Source organism: Diadema antillarum, unplaced genomic scaffold (assembly GCF_040938485.1).
Source record: "Diadema antillarum isolate AM-2024a unplaced genomic scaffold, OU_Dant_1.0 seq00001136_RagTag, whole genome shotgun sequence".
Lineage (NCBI taxonomy): Eukaryota > Metazoa > Echinodermata > Echinoidea > Diadematoida > Diadematidae > Diadema > Diadema antillarum.
This window is the reverse complement of record NW_027271948.1, coordinates 522,335-542,373: the sequence shown is the minus strand read 5'-3', so window position 1 is coordinate 542,373 and position 20,039 is coordinate 522,335. Positions and strand designations below refer to the sequence as shown.

General features: G+C 38.8%; 1 protein-coding gene across 1 annotated transcript in view; it reads left to right on the top strand.

The window, feature by feature from the left end:
- Positions 1–20,039, top strand: part of LOC139744093 (katanin-interacting protein-like) — a 44,991-nt gene that overhangs the window by 7,675 nt on the left and 17,277 nt on the right. Inside the window, exons 9-24 of the mRNA XM_071654550.1 lie at positions 666–722; positions 1,290–1,485; positions 2,122–2,149; positions 2,421–2,524; positions 5,721–5,908; positions 6,352–6,575; positions 6,922–7,078; positions 7,262–7,492; positions 9,333–9,482; positions 10,319–11,192; positions 11,956–12,106; positions 14,488–14,550; positions 15,664–15,713; positions 16,616–16,703; positions 17,314–17,417; positions 19,944–19,946. Of these exons, the coding sequence (XP_071510651.1) occupies positions 666–722; positions 1,290–1,485; positions 2,122–2,149; positions 2,421–2,524; positions 5,721–5,908; positions 6,352–6,575; positions 6,922–7,078; positions 7,262–7,492; positions 9,333–9,482; positions 10,319–11,192; positions 11,956–12,106; positions 14,488–14,550; positions 15,664–15,713; positions 16,616–16,703; positions 17,314–17,417; positions 19,944–19,946 (2,668 nt within the window). The remainder of the gene's footprint in view (positions 1–665; positions 723–1,289; positions 1,486–2,121; positions 2,150–2,420; positions 2,525–5,720; positions 5,909–6,351; positions 6,576–6,921; positions 7,079–7,261; positions 7,493–9,332; positions 9,483–10,318; positions 11,193–11,955; positions 12,107–14,487; positions 14,551–15,663; positions 15,714–16,615; positions 16,704–17,313; positions 17,418–19,943; positions 19,947–20,039) is intronic.

Here is a 20,039-nt window from a genome sequence, read left to right as displayed (position 1 = left end):
ATTTCAACTTTTTGATCATTGGAATTAATCAAATCTAATGTAGATAAGCTTGGAAAAGTGCCTGCAACAAATTTTGGCCAAAAAATAATAGAAAACAAAAGATTGAAAAATCAGTGAAATACATAAGAAATTCACAAAACAATAAAGAACAAAAGAAAATTGAATTTGATTTTGCTATTCTTTTTTTGCACAAAAATTGTTTGACGTGTCTTGAGGAATTCTGACACAAAAATTTAGCAATCCTTCAGTCCTCTTAACAGAGTTACAGGCGAAAATATGATTTCAAGCATAAATTTGCATAATTAATTTACTAAAAATAGAAAATCAATATTTTTCTATTGTATGACCATATAATCTTGTAGATGACATCTGGCTCTATGTTTGGGTGAAATTTTGCAGCAATCGCACCATCGGCGGCCGAGATCTGAAGGGGGGGATCAAAATTGACCCCCCCCCCCCCCCCAGTAAAAACTTAGTCTCAAATAACCCAGTTAGAATAGGGTTAACTCTCTTGTATTCACTGGAAACCACATGCCAACATCACATAGGCAATGAGCACATTTCATGATTCTGCATGTTAATGGGAATTCATAGGGTAGCCTACATGCATCATTCATATCAGTGATTTCTGGCAAAATTCATCCTTTTACTCTCCTTGCATGCAGACACTACGACGGAGTCTGGAAGCTAACCCACACATCCGGCGGAGCATTTGTAAGAAGGTGAGAAATTGTGTGTCACATGACTGATATTTCTAGTCTCTGTGCAAAGTGAGCAGTAATTTTGTTGTGGTCTTGAATTGTTTCATGAGATGAGCTGAAGCTGCAGCCAATAACCCTTACACTGATGCAATTTCATTGCATCGGAAACATTTAATTTTTCTCCATCCTTCCATTGAAACTGATATTTTCTGTGCTGTTATTTTGGTATAATCTTCAAAGGCTTCTTACAGTCCTTGGAAACCCAATGATATTATAGCATAATACCATCATTGGAGAGTGATGTTAAGTAATTTCCAGATGATCACCAAAATGGCATAGTCTCATAGGCTTGTCTAAAACTGGGCAGCTTGATAAAGAAATGAAATAGAGTTTGATTGTTACTTCAATTACCTCTAATCACCTGTAGAGGCCAGTTGGTTTTGGCACAGTGCTATATTAAGTCTTATTGTCACAATTTTTAGAATAGCTGCTAGCTTTAGATATCCTTATAATGTATTCATTACCTGTTGCCTATATGTGCATATTCCATGACGTAAAGGTGCCATTTGATTTTGCTGTGCTGTACAGGGCACCGATTCAGATGATGACTCGTCCAGTTCAGAGGATGACATCGAGGAGGAAGATGAGGAGGAGATTGAAGAGGACATTGATGTCCCCAGTGATGTCCAAAAGGGCAGCACCAATGGCAAGGGGGGTCAGGCGGGCAAGCTGAGCATCGAGCCCGGTGACATGATCGTTCTGGACTTTGCCCCCAGTGTAAAAAGTGAGTCGTTGTTGATGTCATGATGGTGGTGGTGGTGGTGGTGGTGGTGGTGGTGATGATGATGATGATGATGATGATGATGATAAGGAAGATCATAATGATGATGATGATGGTGATGATAGTGATGATGATGATGATGATGGTGATGATGATGATGATGATGATGATGATGAGGAGGAGGAGGAGGAGGAGGAGGAGGAGGAGGAGGAGGATGGTAATAATGGTGATGATAGTCTAGTGATGTTGATTACAGTGAGGATTATCAATATGATTAAGATGAAGACAGTGATGATGATGAGTATGATTGTCATTATTAATGCCATTTGTTTTAATGTTGTCTCATTGTCATCAATGTTATTTCTGCTTCTTCTGCAGGCAGACAATATGTGTAGTACTACCTGAAACAATGCACTGATTTGATTAGGGTTGTTTTGACCGTTCTAAGCCAAAACATGTTTTATGTGCCTTAACCTCGTATATCTACAAAATCTGTGATTCTCTTTCTAACATGAACCTTATTCAAGACTTAAGGAGAATGCAATTTTGGAGGGTTATGCAAAGAATACAACAGATATGCATATGATTTCAATAATACTTACACTCACCGTATGCACTTATCATTTTATTTTTCTACAGCTTCAAAACGACAAGTTCTTGCTGCAAAGTAAGTGATACAAAATATATACATTTGTACTATCATTTGAAATGGCATTAATAATCCATAACCCAAAGGTATGAGAAATCATTTTTATGATCTAGTCATTTGTATTTTTTGTCAATTTACTTCTGCAAATGTTTGCAAGTGTTCACTTTAGGTAGATCATCTCCTGTGTTTAGATCCCTTTTGTGACAGATAGCATTTCAAGTATCAAATGTACAAAAAGACATGTTCTTCAAATTCAGTTAGTAATCTTCTCTTTTTCTTTCAACTTCAGGAGAAAAGATGATGCCGATGAAGTCTATTTTCCTCCAAGGCAGAGTCAAGAAAACCTCAGTAAAGCTGATTCAAGGAAGCACCAGGACATTGTACTGGATGCAGGTAACATTTTTATGCCTCCGCCACGAAGTGGTGCCGGAGGCATTATGTTTTCGGGTTGTCCGTCCGTCCGTCCTTCCGTCCTTCCGTCCGTCCGTAATGAATTTTGTGGACAAGGTAACTATCAAAACCTGTTGAGGTATCCTAATGAAACTTAGCATGTATGTTTATTAGGGGGTGAAGTTGTGCCTATCAACTTTTTGGGTGCACATGCTCAAGGTCAAAGGTCAAAAGGTCAAGGTCAAATACACAAAATTTCACTATTTTCACCATATCTATTGAATGCCTGAAGATATTTTCTTGAAACTTAGTGTATACATGTATTACCCAATTAAGATTCTCTGGTGAAAGTTTGGGTCATGAGGTCAAAGGTCAAAAGGTCACGGTCAAATACATAAAATTTCACTATTTCCACCATATCTATTGAATGCCTGAAGATATTTTCTTGAAACTTAGTGTATACATGTATTACCCAATTGAAATTCTCTGGTGAAAGTTTGGGTCATGAGGTCAAAGGTCAAAGGTCAAAAGGTCAGGGTCAAATACATAAAATTTCACTATTTCCACCATATCTATTGAATGCCTGAAGATATTTTCTTGAAACTTAGTGTATACATGTATTACCCAATTGAAATTCTCTGGTGAAAGTTTGGGTCATGAGGTCAAAGGTCAAAGGTCAAAAGGTCATGGTCAAATACATCAAATTTCACTATTTCCACCATATCTATTGAATGCCTGAAGATATTTTCTTGAAACTTAGTGTATACATGTATTACCCAATTAAGATTCTCTGGTGAAAGTTTGGGTCATGAGGTCAAAGGTCAAAGGTCAAAAGGTCAAGTAAGAATATTAAAACTTCTTTTTTTTTCTCCGTACCTTGGAAAATTGTTCAAGGTATCTTTATGGAATATATTATATACATGTACTGACTGGAAGTGATTATCTAGAGAATGTAGAGTTCATGGGGTCAAAGGTCAGGGGTCAAAGGTCAAGTGCAACACTTCAAAATTTTACTATTTCCTTCATATTTATGCAATGCCAGCAGGGTTATTTTTTTTTTAACACTTGGTGTATGCATGTGTAACCTAATAGAAATTCTCTGGAAGTTTATTTTTTCTTCTTTTTTTGCCTCAAAGGTCAAAAGGTCAAAGATCAAGTGAAAGTGCTGAACTAACTTTTTCCTCCATATCTCGGAAGTGGCTCAAGTTATCTTGAAACTTAGTACATATTATGTATGTCCTACCTGAAAGTGATTATCTTATGAATTTTAGGGTCAAGGGCCAGATGAAAATGGTAACAATTTACTATTCAATTCAGAAATTGCACTTTTTCTCCACACCTGTACCTTGAAAATTACTCAATGCCTAAATGTATGAATGGGTCAAAGTCAAGTTCAAGTCCTTAAATACCTAGATACATGCTCTCCTATTCATCCAATTAAACCTAGGTCAAGGAAGGTGAACATTCAACACATTTGTGACAAACTTGTCATTTCAATATTTTGCCAATTTTGTGAAAATGTAATCACACATTGTCCACATGTACTACATGTATCTAGACCTATTGGGAAAATCATGCATTATGGCGGAGGCATACCAGTCGCCAGAGCGACATTTCTAGTTTTTTTTTTATGCCTCCGCCACAAAGTGGTGCCGGAGGCATTATGTTTTCGGGTTGTCCGTCCGTCCGTCCGTCCGTCCTTCCGTCCGTCCGTAATGAATTTTGTGGACAGCGTAACTGAAAAACCTTTTGAGGTATCCTAATGAAACTTGGCATGTATGTATATTAGGGGGTGAAGTTGTGCCTGTCAACTTTTGGTGCACATACTCAAGGTCAAAGGTCAAAAGGTCAAGGTCAAATACATAAAATTTCACTATTTCCACCATATCTATGCAATGCCTGAAGATATTTTCTTGAAACTTAGTTTATACATGTATTACTCAATTAATATTCTCTGGTGAAAGTTTGGGGTCATGAGGTCAAAGGTCAGAGGTCAAAAGGTCAAGTAAAAATATCAAAACTTCACTTTTTTCTCCGTATCTTGGAAATTGTTCAAGGTATCTTTATGGAACATAGTATATATACATGTACTGACTGGCAGTGATTATCTAGAGAATTTAGGGTTCAGGGGTCAAAGGTCAGGGGTCAAAGGTCAAGGGCAACATTTCAAAATTTTACTATTTTACTCATATTTATGCAATGCCAGCAGGATTATAATTTTTTTTTTTTGCACTTGGTGTATGCATGTATAACCTAATAGAGATTCTCTGGAAGCTTTCTTTATTCTTCTTGTTTTTTGTTTGCCTTATAGGTCAAAAGGTGAAAGCTCAAGGGAAAGTGCTGAACTAATTTTTTCCTCCATATCTCAGAAGTGGCTCAAGTTATCTTGAAACTTACTAAATATTTATGCATGTTGTGCCTGACAGTGATTATCCTATGAATTTTAGGGTCAAAGGCTAGATGAAAATGGTAACAATGAACTTTTCAATACAGAAATTGCACTTTTTCTCCATTCCTCGGAAATTACTCAATGCATAAACATATGAATGGGTTGAAGTCAAGTTAAAGTCCTTAAATCCCCAAATACATGCTCTTCTATTCATCCAATTAAACCTAGGTCAAGGAAGATGAACGTTCAACACATTTGTGACAAACTTGTCATTTTAATATTTTGCCAATTTTTGTGAAAATGTAATCACACATTGTCCACATTATGGCGAAGGCATACCAGTCGCCATAGCGACATTTCTAGTTAAATTTACTTCCTGCCCCCTTGTCCCTCCACCCCCCCCCCCCCCCCCCCCCCCGGTAAACAAAAGGAAAAAAACAACTAATTCTTCATTAAGTTAGATTTTTGTTTGTATTCCATCCTAATATTTCTTGTATTGTCATGTTTGTAGATCTCTTTTGACCTCCTTTGGCAATAGTGCTCTGGTTGAGTTCAATGATGTATATCTAATTTAAGAAATGCTTCATTTTGCTGTTCCTCACCTCTTGCGGTTTTATTTTCCAGTTGCACAAATTCCTTCAGCTCACTTTAGTCTCACTGTAGACATGAGTAATTGGTAGGTGAGACAAAAGACTGTAGCAAAATTTGAGGTTGTTTTTGTTTAGTCTTGTTTAGTTTGAAACATGATGAAAATATGGTGTAGTACATTGTGATCAAGGTATGTTGCATTTCTGTTTCTTCTACCTGAAGGACCCACCCCAAGAAAGTCCACATCGCTCTCTGCGCAGAAGAAGAGGAATGCCTCCCCATCACAGTGGGCCCACAATCCAGCAGACAACGTCTCGGCCATCCAGAAAGCAATGGCGGCAGAGAACAGGGTTGCCACGGCAACCAGAGGCCAGAGTGGTGCGAGGAGTGCCCCAGTGGAAGAGACAAGGGTATGCTTCATTAGATATCTTTGGAGTTATTAAGATATCTTGCATGCAATGATTTCTTTTACCAGTACCTATTGAAAAAAGGGCTACTTTTACTCTTGTAGCTATGTCAAACAGTATAGGTTGGACTTCACATTCTTCTTTGTTGATGCTATTTTTGAAGTATTCTACAATGTTCCAGACTTGTATTTCAAGTGCCTGTTAGATATAACATTGTTTTGATCAGTGAGACTTCTTCCATTGTATCCAATTGTATGGGACCAATAAATGCTAATCCACTGATGCACTATTTGATATCATGAAACAGTGATAAAGGCCAATCATGTCTGAATTAAAAACTGTGACTCAGTAAGTGCTCTTTAGCCACTGATAGAAAATGTCAAATAAATCCACTTGTTAAACCTCATGTTACTTGATGGAAAAACCTCTGTCTTTATTCATTGCAGTCAAAATCACCAGTCCCGGCAGACATGCCCAAACGACCAGCAACGGTCATTCTGCGGTCTGCCCAGGAAAGTGAGAAACACATTGAGGAGGTGGCCAGAGAAGAACCTGCCCACCAGCCAGTGACCTCTGACCCCTTAGAGACTGACCCCCTTTTGAACTCTCAGAATCTTGATGACCTCAAGCTGGCCATGGCTCTAGAGAAAGTCAAGGATATGGATTCTAAGTAAGTTGCACTAAAATGGTGTTTTAGCAATGTGTAGGGCCCTATGGCATTCTTTTGATTTACCATGGGCATAGTGTGACCACCCATATTGATTACAATATGAGTCTCTAGAATACTTTAATTATTTTGATAATTTCCTGAAGAAAAAGAAATCCAAAAGCATCAAGGAAGAGTTGATATTTCAATAATGCTATTGACTTTAAATAGTGGTGGTGGTGAATAATGATACATGTGTGATAGTTGACTGCAAAGTATTTGATAAAGTGGCTCATGTTTATGGTTAGTTTCATGACAGTAAGTGCTTAATATCACTCAAATATTCAATTCATTGCTTTGTAAATATCAGGTCACAGAGGAGACTTCTGAGAGTGCTGGGTCGGCTTGAAGAGTCCACCAGTCCCCGTGCAGGGAAGGCCACTCCGCAGCGCAGACAAGTGCCTCCTGGAGTCGACGCAGGAGACAGTGATATCTTCAAAGGACCCAAGTTGGCGCCTCGATCTAAGGTTAGCATGGAGTTTGAAAAGTAAGCTTGCATATGATCAGATGTGCAATGTACAAGTAGGATGAGATCACTGACTAGAATGCTTTTCATGCTTGTTGTTAAAAATATATAAATGTTTTTATTTCTGTTATGGCTTATTGCAATATTTACAGTATTCTAAAAATTCCTATGTCCTTTCTTGTAGAGTGCAGCCAGCTCAAAGTCCAGCTCTCTAGAGGATTCTTCGCCTGACCTGTTGGAGGTCATCGTAGAAGTTGCCTCAAACTGGGGTCATCCCTTGAGAGTTGGGCTGACCGAGGTGCAGTTCTTTGATGCAGAGGGGCAGAGGATGACCCTGCAGCCGACACATGTCAAAGTTCACAATGGAGATGAACACATTGGGTCGCTCGGCAACATTGTGAATGGGAAAATGAAGGTATGTTGTCTGGAGTTAGTGGCTGCGTATTTCAATGAAACCAGAAGCTGTTTCTTGTGCGCTTAGCAGTTTGGGAAGTGAGGGGCCAAAATCTGACAATGAATTTGATAAGGATATGGCTTTTGTCAAGTGATTGTCATTAAATTATTGCATCATGTCAAGCTGTCAACCCACTTGTTCTATGATTAAAGAGATAAAGAAGTTCTATGCTTTCAAATCTACCTTATACATCTTGTGAAAGCCTACCTTAGTCCAGCCTCAGACTGAACCCAAAGACGGTACAAATGCACCATGCAAAACTTCAGTGTAGCCTTGATGCTACGGTGACCCTAATTCTCTTAATCTCATAGAGTGGGCCCTAGGTCAGCATAGGAATCAAATGCTCAGAATGTTGACCGAGTCGAGGCTTTTTAAACACTGAGTACATTTTTTTTTATACCCCCGCCAAACGAAGTTTGAAGGGGGTATATAGGAATCAGCGGACGGTCGGTCGGGCGGTCGGTCGGGCGGTCGGGCGGTCGGGCGGTCGGTCGGGCGGTCGGTCCGTTGCAAATCTTGCGTCGCGAACTACTTCCTCAGTTTTCAACCGATTCCCATAAAACTTGGCACAGATGTGTGCCTTGGGTTGTAGATGTGCAAGACGTATTTTTTGACAGTACCCAAAAGTACGTTGCCATGGTAACGGCATATTATCGGCAAAAATGGGTACAAATCTTGCGTCGCGAACTACTTCCTCAGTTTTCAACCGATTCCCATAAAACTTGGCACAGATGTGTGCCTTGGGTTGTAGATGTGCAAGACGTATTTTTTGATAGTACCCAAAAGTACGTTGCCATGGTAACGGCATATTATGGGCAAAAATGGGTACAAATCTTGCGTCGCGAACTCCTCCCACAGTTTTTGATCAATTTTTATGAAATTAGGTACAGATGTTCATCTGAATATGTTAATGTGCAAGACACATATTTCCGCAGTGACAAAAAGTGCGTTGCCATGGTAACGGCATGTTATTGGTAAAATATAGGGCAAAATGCTTCATGGCAAAACTGCTTCATCAGTGTTCTTCCAATTCTCATGGAATTCATATTGAATGTTTGTCTTAGGATATAGGTCAGCATGACACATTTCTTGACAGTGACAAAAAGTATGTTGCCATGGTAACAGCTCACATATTATGAGCCAAAATGATGGAAAATTTTGTGTTGCAAACTACTTCCTCAGTTTTTGCCCAATTTCCATGAAACTTGGTACAGACGTGTGCCTTTGGTTGTAGATGTGCAAAACGCATTTTTCGACAGTACCCGAAAGTACGTTGCCATGGTAACGGCATATTAATGGCAGAAGATCAAGGAAAGATCTTGCGGATTTAACTACTTCCTCAGTTTTTTGACCAAAGCTTATCAAATGTTGTTTTGACCAAAGTTTATGAAATGTTGTTTGACGGGGGTATAACCAGTCGCTGTAGCGACATTTCTAGTTTCTTTTATCTATAAATAAAGCTGCAGTGACATTGCATGTTGAAAAGCTTGTGGCACAGGAGTTACAGAGTGCTGCTAAAGCTAGACTAGGTGCACGGCAGTTTTGGGATCAGGAAATGAAAAAATAGCTAGTTCAAATACGTGTATACATTCTTAGTGATTGGGCTATCCTTAGATAATTGACTAATTGTCACTGGACTCCATGAGACCACTTTTATGGTCTTGCTGGAGAATTCTATGAGATAGTGCTCTTTGGAATAGAGTATGCCATTTTGTTATATGCATGATTATCTTCCCAAGAGTTTGTATTCATTACTTGAGATTGTTCTCCTCTGAGCTCAGTTTGGTTGTCCTTTCTTTAGACTACGAAAGAGAGGAACATGTGGAGCTGTGAGTACGAGAAAGGAACACCAGTCTTGCTTCACTTCCAGGTCCCAGTATCTACCTCGCTGTCGTCACCCTGTTCAGCATTCTCTAAGATCAGGATATGGAACTTCAACAAGAGCTTAAAGGTGTGTGTGTGTGTCAGGGATTTCAGTCCACACCAACATGCCCTCCTGCAGATTTTGAGTACCTTGTTCATTTGCTTACCCCAGCCCATTGAGGACGGGCAGATTTTGCTTTAACACGCATATCCCAGAGAAGCTTTACCTGAGTATACTCGGGACTTATCTTCAACGGGTTACTCATTCTAGTTTGTCTGACTGAATACTGGCAGGCTTTTGAAACATGTCTTATGTATGCAATAGTGCATTGTCATGTATTGAGTGATATTCTTTGGAATTTGTTAATGACTTTAATATTTTTTTTCAGTCTTTTTAGTTTCAGAGTATCAACGTCCATTTCCTTCAGACTCAGCCGAAAGTGTTAGCGTCTGTGACTTTCATAACTTTGAAGGCAACAATACTCTTTTGCAAAGGTCTATCTTTCCACAAAATCTCATTTTAAGATGAAAGACTGGCTTATGTGTCAAACTGCCTTGAAGCAACAAAGTCATCGATCTGTTTGAACTTAAAATGCATGTCAATTTAAGCTGCAATAGTTGCTGATATGTGAGGTAGATTTTACATTCTTAGTGTGAATTTTGTGTTGATATCACCTGTGTTGATAACACATCCACCTCAAGAGCTTCCATCATGAATGAAAACAAACTACTTTCTCTCTGACGCCCTTGAGAAAATTTGCTGACATGGGTAGTAGTTCTCAGAGGGAATCAAGATACTGGAGCTGGTGTGCATGTATCAGTTCTTTCTAGGGGTGGCAATTTGGTTTAAATCGTCGGCAACTGGATGATAGAGCTGTTATTATGATGAACCCAATGACATCTGCTGTCACCTTATATCCACAGGATCTGAGCATTGGGATCAAGAAAACCAGGGTATTAGTTGGTGGGGAGGTGGTCTGGGAAGGGACAGTGGATAAAGGCTGCGGCAACCAAGTCTTTGACTACAGTACCACCATCCCCCTTGCCCAAGCCAAAAAGAGTGAGGACAAGTCTGGTACTGAACAATCATCCAGAGTGCAGGATGCCCTGCCAGCTCAGAGACAGGTTAAGACGAAGCAGAGTGCTGAGAACAAACCACTGGAGCGGAGGTTGCCTGAGGCCAGTGACCAGAGTAAGACTAGCAAGGGCCTTGATTGGGAGGGCCCACTGGCAGAGAGGTTGTCATCTCAGATGGGGAATCCAAACAAGAGCAACTCAAACAGCAATGGAGGTGAGGACGAAAATGACGCGGGGCTCCGCCGCAGCATCGCGTTCGAAGTCAGCTTCGACCTGCTCCCTTCAAAGTCGGAGTCTGCCAAATCATCAAAAGCAACGACTGACAAGCCAAACAGAACAAGTGCCAACAAAAAATCTGCTGAAGGTGTTATTACGAACAGACAATCAGCCGTCAAAGTTGATGGACACAGTTCAAGTACAAGTGCAGGGCGTGGTCTCGGAAAAGACCAAAAGCAGACAACGCCCGATTCAGGCTTAGGAGGTGATAGGGATGATTTTTCATCTGCCTCGCTGCAGTCGGAGAAACAGTCTGTGGACTTTTCCAAGGAGCTGAACGTCGAGTCTAGCGTTTCTGCCAGCTTCAACCCAGACGATCCGCGGCAGACGATCCGCTGCGAGACCCGTGTGCTGATGAGATCCACAGATGACCTCGATCTCCCAGTCGTAGATGATTCCATTCAGATCTATGCTACACCGAGATCATCTCTTGCCGCAAGCAGAGGTGAGACTATTAAATCTTACGCTTCTAAGTCTGTCAAAGCTCAGCTTCAATGCCCAGTTAGTAATTTTATCATTATGGAGATGATGGCTGTCTTGAGGGAATGCCTCCATTTTTCATGAAGTTCAACCAAGTGAAAAGTGAAAGGCTTGCTTAGTTTTACACTAAGCAGATTCTTGGTCTGGCCACAAAAATGGTAAAGATTGCAAAAAAAAAAGCTTTGAATTTGTTTTTATACTAGTGCATATCTTGTAATCAAATTCAATTCACTTCCCATGAAAGTGTTGCTTTTCATTACAGTACATGAATGTTTGTAGAAACAATTTTTAATCTCTTGTGAACTTCAACATGTACTACAATCACTACAAGACATAGTTCTTGATGCTCTGTGACATTTTGATTTCTGTTGTATTCAAGAGTAAGAAATCAAAGAGAATGGTATGCCACCATCATTTTGTGTGTGTGTGTGCGTGTGCGTGTGTGCGGACTTGTCCATTGCAAACATGATGGGATGTAGCTCCCTCTTTTCAATTCTTTGCTAAAAATAGAATTGTCAATACACAATGAACTTAACCATAGACATCGTATGTATTTCCACCTTAACTCACTTATATAAATTGTACATCATAAAATACTTAGTTTCAAGAAAAAATATCATATCATCAACCTTTTGGAAGGCATATTTAGTATACTGTATTTATTCCCAGTATTGCCATGAGGCTGTGTCAAAATATGTCGTATTATAAAAAATGTCATTTCAACACAGATAAGACTCCATGCGCTGATGAGACCACGCCCAGGGCTGTTGCCGTGACAACATCAGCTGGTGCGAAAAGAGTTCCCCTTGTGAGTGACCAGGACTCCAGTGTTGATTCTGATGACCAGTGCATGCTTGACCAACTCAAGGAGCTGTCCATGTAAGTACAATGTATGAATAGTTTGATGGTTCCATTTGTTTAAACAGTGGACATCAGTTACCATAGTTCCACTTTGCTGTGTGAAATGTAGCTTTGTCATTGTAGTGTTATTGACATAGATTTCATTCTAACTAGAAGTCAAAATCAGAGCCCTATGTACTGAAAGGACTTACAACATTTTCTGCAGTTGTATGTAAGCCAGCTGTGGCTTTGGCAGCAACAGCCTCAAATGTTCTATGCAGTGTGACATACAGTTGCTATTGGGTTTTTGATTGCTGGATATTATAACTTTGTATTTACCTCTCATGGCATGGGGCTCTGAATTTGTTTTCTCCATCACCACAGTGTGATGACATAGTCTTCCCAGTCAGCGGTTTGTAATGTTTCTTCAGTATACTTATCTCCTGCATGTACAATGTATCAGATGGACTGTGTAGTTGTTTGTGTAGTAGCCCTCATTTGTGGACATATATCTTCCTAAATATCAATCTAATTTCTCATGCACATCAAGGAACTCTGCAAACAAGTGGTTGTAATCAAAGCCATTATGACAGGTTGCCTATCAGATTGTCATTTTTAATCAAAATGCTCCTGCACTTTTGTTTGTTTGTTTGTGTTTCCTATTCAGTTTATATGAACCCCATTTAACTCCAGGAGCATCTTTAAAGTTTGTGAGCAATTACCTTCATATCACGGTTATGTAAATACCAAACCATGACCAAGCATAAAATGTTGATGTCCTGATGAGATGTTATCATTCTGGTTTATTTGAACCAGTTCCTAGGTTTTCAAGTCACTCTAGTTCCAAACAAAATGAGGTGTGCTACATCGTATTCAATGTTCCAACATGTTGTAATGTGTATGATAGTGTTGTTTTAACTTCTTATCCTTTTTATGATGTCACTTACATATCATGAGTAACACAATAGAGTCTGTTAACCCATAGTAGAAAACAAAAGTGTATTATTTTGTCCTCTTTGTAACATATTATGTGTATGTTGCATATGATGTTAGCCAAAGATACATGTATTTGAATATATTGTGTGTAATTTGTGTTCTCTAAACAGATCTATATACATTGCATACCTATTAATGGTCTTTGTGTTTGATGTCCTTTGAAAATCAAGATATGACAATCATAGTTTTAGAAAATAAATCTAGATGGTTGATGTGAACATGTTATCAAATCAAACTTCCATCTCACTTTAATCACAATCAGTAATAACTCATTAGTCATCCATCCTAATTGTCATCAAAGGAATATATCATATGTCAAATGACAACCCATTGTGTGCTTGTATTTTTACTGTGGTACACTTTATCTCTTTGCTTTGGAGCTCACATAGATGTTGCTGGTACTTCTTTTTCAAACTAGAGATTACACTCAAATGATAAGCTGTGATCTCTCTGATGGTTTACTATGTGTTGTGTAGAATGTCCTTCACTTGTAGTACACTCAACCGGGACTTTGTTTTCACTGCCTTGGAGGTTGATCCTCACAGTTGCGATGTCCTCCCAAAAATCATCAGATTTTAACCAGCAGTCCACATCACAGGAGCCATTTCCATTTGCAGAGTGGAGAAAGATAATATTGTTAAAAACAAACTTTTACCATGAGCTGATATCCTGGAAGTTGACATTTCACATCCTTGACCAGCGGAAGAATTAATCCATGAAGACATGGAGGCATTTTACTGCAGAAATTATCTTATTTTTGTCATTACATTGGCAACTCTGAATTTCACTGCATATATTATATCTAATCCATTGAGGATGAGTCCTGAGTATACTCAGGCAAGTATCCAAGGGAAATGTGTGTCGTAACAAAATCACCCCGTCCTCAACGGGTTAAGGATCAACATGTCTACTGGTTAACTGGTAATCAAATTTGCACAAAAATCAAGGAGAATCACTTGATATTGCTATTCAAAGTAGAGCCGTGAACTTCAAATATTTTAGATTTGTTGCTAATTCAAATATAAGTTAAAAATTTTCAAGTAAAAATTCTGCAGCTGACTAAAATTAAAGAACAACTGAAGACTTTTCAAGACTTGTCCTATTTGTATAGATCTAGTCATCTGGGAAGTATTCTTTCTTGTAAAGAGTTTAGTTGTGTGGTAAGTGCCATCCACTTTGATAGAACATAATCAGCTCAAATAGTGGGTAGAGATCAAAACTGAATGCTGATGCAATGCAGGCAAGCTTGTCAACTTACAACAGAAATGAGTAACCCTAAGGCAGTGAAAACAAGGCTCTCTCTTGTTATTTCCTCTGACTTCTCTCTCTCTCTCTCATTGTTTATATTTTCTGTCCTTGCTTCTCCACTTTCACTATCTGACCTCTGCAATATGGTGGTTGTCGTCTTCTCTGACCCCCTCCAGAGGGCGTCCTCCTATTTCAAAGCCTCCATGGCTGACGGAGGATTCTTCCCAAGGAAAGAGGGCGTAAGTCTGGAAAAGTTTGCCCGGGGAACAATAAGCATGATCCCTCTTTTCTAGTGTATATATATTTGTATAAGGATGATGGGCAACCTCCTTTGACTTTAAAATGGATCAAGTGCAAAGTTTGAGACCCCCCCCCCCCCTATTTTCAGACACTTCATGATGCCTCATGATATAACACTTGATCCATGATGATGTCTTCTTACAATGTGTGTAGACAGAAATTACCCCTACCCCCCTAAAAAAGAAAAAAAAAATGAAGAGCAGAATAGAATTCTTAACCCGTTTAGGTCGAGTCCCGAGTATACTCGGGCAGGTGTCTATGGGAAATGCGCATTGTAGCAAAATCAGTCCGTCCTCAACGGGTTAAAAGAGAAAAAAAACACCTGTGATATTAGAACATGATATCAAACAGTTTGTAACAATGGTGGGTCTATAGAATTAAATGTCTTGAGATAATTAAAAATATTTGTTCTATTTGTTTAGCATCAAAATACAAAGTTCTGTATATCTATTATAGTTTTAAGCTACCGTTGTGTTTCAAAGCTACTTGTATGCAGAGTATTCTTAACGTTTCTACGAATTATAATGTCTTCATTTGTTTTCTCTGGTTGATACACTATTGCTGTGTTTTGTGACAAAGAGCATGTACTGATTCAAGGTATCTGAAATGGAATGTAAGTGGGCATTGTGTGAACCAAAGTAGATAATAGTGCAATGCACTCTGATACTACCTTTCGTACAAAGCAGTTGACAGGAAAAGGGTATGGAAGAAGAAAATGAAAGAAACGGTGAACTAAATCTTTGAGAATGTGACAACATTGCCACTTTCATTTCACACCCTTTTTTCGATAATTTCCTGTGCAATGGCACCACATTATCATCTTTTCTATTCATGTGTGTGCATGTTTTTTCTCGCACACCAGTTATCAAACTGTCAGGCGTTTAATCAATCAATCTAACTGTTTTGCATCCTGAAAGCAAGTATAATATCAGCTGTGCAGGAAAGGTCCTTGAAACAAAAAGGAAAGGGGAAAAAATCCAAACCCCAAACATCAGACTGACACAGTAACCCCACAGAAGTTCAATCCTAAGTTCTGGTTCATTTCCATACAGGGGTGCCAAGCCCAAGCAGAAGAGACCGCCATGGCTTGACATTACCACTGGTAAGATTGATTTCATCATTAAGTTTTTAGTGAATATCTTAAACACACCTTCTAAGTGGTTTGATTTGAATCGTTCCTACTACTCATTAAAAACAAATTAAAGGGGTTTGATTTGTAAATTGAAAAAAAAAAGAACACATATTTTGCTGTGGTAAAATGTAAAGTTGTTCTTTTTATTAATCGTTGATATGTTTCCTCTGTTTAAAATTGAGGATCTGCTGGAATTGAAATCAAGAAAATTAAAGTAAATTAAATTAAATGCTTAGCATCTTCACTGCAACTTATGTTACATCCTACTTATAACTTTTTTTATCAGATATCTTGTTAAGAGAAAGAGTTGATTTGGCTTGGATACAGGTTATCATAGACGTATCACCAAGTCTTGATGAAGTCAAAGCTGAGAAAACTAACAAATGCAACTCGTCAAGCACTTTCAATTAGAACATTTTTCTAAAAGTGGTAGAGAATATACCCCCTTACATTCACTCTTTACTTCCTTCTTTTATACAATGTCATGAGTTGTCCCGCACAGAAATAGTATTGTGTGGCACTTGGGCCACCCGGGATCTTTGCCGTATTCACTCCATACAAAAGTACAGTGGTACTCCCATAGTTCTGGATTTATGTGAACTCAATGTACTGTAGTAAAAATTCATCGTTCATGTATGTATTGTGGGGCTCGGGGTCATCAACTTCTTATTACATCTTTAAAGAGAGGGGGCGGTGTCTATTATCATCGACGTAATAGAAACTTACAGTTTTTCTTTAACAATTTTGAAATAAATACTCCACCACCTGACATTTTCTGTAAGTCTTTCATTGCCACTGACAACCAGTTTGTATACAGTTTCAGTGATACACTGCAGTGATGGTCCTTAAAGAGTTAATTGTTTCCCTTTCAGGGGAGGAGGAAAATCCAAGAGTTTCCAGTCGGATAGATCAAGCTGACGATTCACTTGATATAGGCAGTCCATGGCCTGGAACGAGCAGGTGAGTTTGTGTGATAAAGATATTTCTGTATTTGATGAGCCTGTATTCAAACTCGAAGCATTGTATAAAAGAAAAGAAATACTCCCCCAGCAAAAAAAAGAAAGAAAGAAAAGAAACAACACCAAAAACCAACACGTCTTTATTTCATCACTGCATATCCCTATTACCTTGAATGTAATTGTTCATAGCAGGTTTGTGACATTTTATTGTGGCTCGATTCACTTTGATCTTTTCAATGATTAAGAAACTTGAGCTAGTCCTGTTTACCAGAAAGGCATTTGACTCACAGTTTGCAGTAAATTAATTATCAGGGAAGCATTCCATGGAGGATAAGTATGTTTTTCCCCAATGCTCACGTGATAAATCCAAGTGAGTTCGCATTCTACTTTCTACTGTGGACCCATCTGTACCCTTTTGTAGAGGAGAGTGTTGTTGATCAAGTGTCTTGTCCTCAGGCCCAAGTGCCATGGGATTGTTTGAACCCAAGACCTCTTCACTGAAAGCACAGAGCAGAAACCACCAGACCACAACACCTCACACAAGGACATAAATCACATGCATAGATGGAACTGTGACACAGCACACAGTTGTCCTCTAAATCCCCTTTCAGGAAATCCTCTGATGACCGTGTAGATTACGATGACCCTTTGACCGCCAAGGACCCCCCTGGGAGAAGAAGCAGGAACCAGAACCCAAACCAACCCAAGATTTCAGGTATTATGATTGTAATGATGATGATGATGAAGATGAATAAGAATATTTGTTATTTATCAGTATTATTAGTATTGTTCTTGTTCTTATAATTCATCTTCTGCTTCTCCTTCTTCGTCTTATTCTAATTATCATTATTATTATTATTGTTAATATTATTATTATTATTATTATTATTATTATTATTATTATTATTATTATTATTATCATTACTATTATTATTATTATTATTATTATTATTATTATTATTATTATTATTATTATTATTATCATTGCTATTATTATTGTCCCCGCCGAACGAGTTCGAGCAGGGGACTATGAAACGGGCTCCGTACGTGTGTGTGTCCGTGTGTCTGTCTGTCCGTCCGTCCGTCTGTCTGTGCGTCCGTGTGTGATCAAAATGTTCAATTTGCTACTTCTCTGTCATTTATGAGCCAATTTTAATTCTGTTTGCTTTATATGATAGCACTACATGGGAGCTTTGAAACTTCTACACAGAATTTCAGTTGTGACCTTTGACCTTGACCTTTGACCTATATTGTACATTTTGCTTCAAAATGCTACTCCTTCGCCATTTCTAACCCGATTTCGATTCCGTTTGCTTTATGTGATGGCACTAGGTGAGGGCTTCAAAACTTCTACACAGAATTTTGACCTTTGACTTCTTTGACCTTTGACCTTGATTTTTGACCTATATTGTACATTGGCTACAAAATGCTACTCCTTCGCCATTTCTAACCCGATTTCGATTCCGTTTGCTTTATGTGATGGCACTAGGTGAGGGCTTCAAAACTTCTACACAGAATTTTGACCTTTGACTTCTTTGACCTTTGACCTTGATTTTTGACCTATATTGTACATTGGCTACAAAATGCTACTCCTTCGCCATTTCTAACCCGATTTCGATTCCGTTTGCTTTATGTGATGGCACTAGGTGAGGGCTTCAAAACTTCTACACAGAATTTTGACCTTTGACTTCTTTGACCTTTGACCTTGATTTTTGACCTATATTGTACATTGGCTACAAAATGCTACTCCTTCGCCATTTCTAACCCGATTTCGATTCCGTTTGCTTTATGTGATGGCACTAGGTGAGGGCTTCAAAACTTCTGCACAGAATTTTGACCTTTGACTTCTTTGACCTTTGACCTTGATTTTTGACCTATATTGTACATTGGCTACAAAATGCTACTCCTTCGCCATTTCTAACCCGATTTCGATTCCGTTTGCTTTATGTGATGGCACTAGGTGAGGGCTTCAAAACTTCTACACAGAATTTTGACCTTTGACTTCTTTGACCTTTGACCTTGATTTTTGACCTATATTGTACATTGGCTACAAAATGCTACTCCTTCGCCATTTCTAACCCGATTTCGATTCCGTTTGCTTTATGTGATGGCACTAGGTGAGGGCTTCAAAACTTCTACACAGAATTTGACCTTTGACTTCTTTGACCTTTGACCTTGATTTTTGACCTATATTGTACATTGGCTACAAAATGCTACTCCTTCGCCATTTCTAACCCGATTTCGATTCCGTTTGCTTTATGTGATGGCACTAGGTGAGGGCTTCAAAACTTCTACACAGAATTTTGACCTTTGACTTCTTTGACCTTTGACCTTGATTTTTGACCTATATTGTACATTGGCTACAAAATGCTACTCCTTCGCCATTTCTAACCCGATTTCGATTCCGTTTGCTTTATGTGATGGCACTAGGTGAGGGCTTCAAAACTTCTACACAGAATTTTGACCTTTGACTTCTTTGACCTTTGACCTTGATTTTTGACCTATATTGTACATTGGCTACAAAATGCTACTCCTTCGCCATTTCTAACCCGATTTCGATTCCGTTTGCTTTTTTGTGATGGCACTAGGTGAGGGCTTCAAAACTTCTACACAGAATTTTGACCTTTGACTTCTTTGACCTTTGACCTTGATTTTTGACCTATATTGTACATTGGCTACAAAATGCTACTCCTTCGCCATTTCTAACCCGATTTCGATTCCGTTTGCTTTTTTGTGATGGCACTAGGTGAGGGCTTCAAAACTTCTACACAGAATTTTGACCTTTGACTTCTTTGACCTTTGACCTTGATTTTTTACCGATATTGTACATTTTGCTACTAAATGCTACTTCCGGCGGGGACATATTTTACGCACCGCGTAATTTCTACTTTTCCTTGTTATTATTATTATTATTATTGTTATTATTATTATCATTATTATCATTATCATTATGACCATCATCACCGTCATTGCTGTTATCATTGTTATTATCATCTTACTTACATGTACATTTGTAGCATAGTCACAAGAAGTAAAAAAGAAAAATATTCATGGCCTCATTTCATTATGTAATGCACAGTGTATAATGCACAAGAGCCATAGGCTGAGGTGTACGATGGTATTAAGTGACCTGGGTTAAAGAAAAGCCAACTTATGTACCCCAAAGACCTCCTGCACCTTTATACTGATCCAGATGTATCAGAGCCCAATATCCATTCCTTTGAGCTAAGTTTCATGGAAGCTGGTGAGATGTCGTTCAGCATCATAGTTTTACAGGTCCCCATGCCTGCCTGCAATTGGTTGAGATGTAGGTGGGTTATCTTCGCTGGTTCTAACC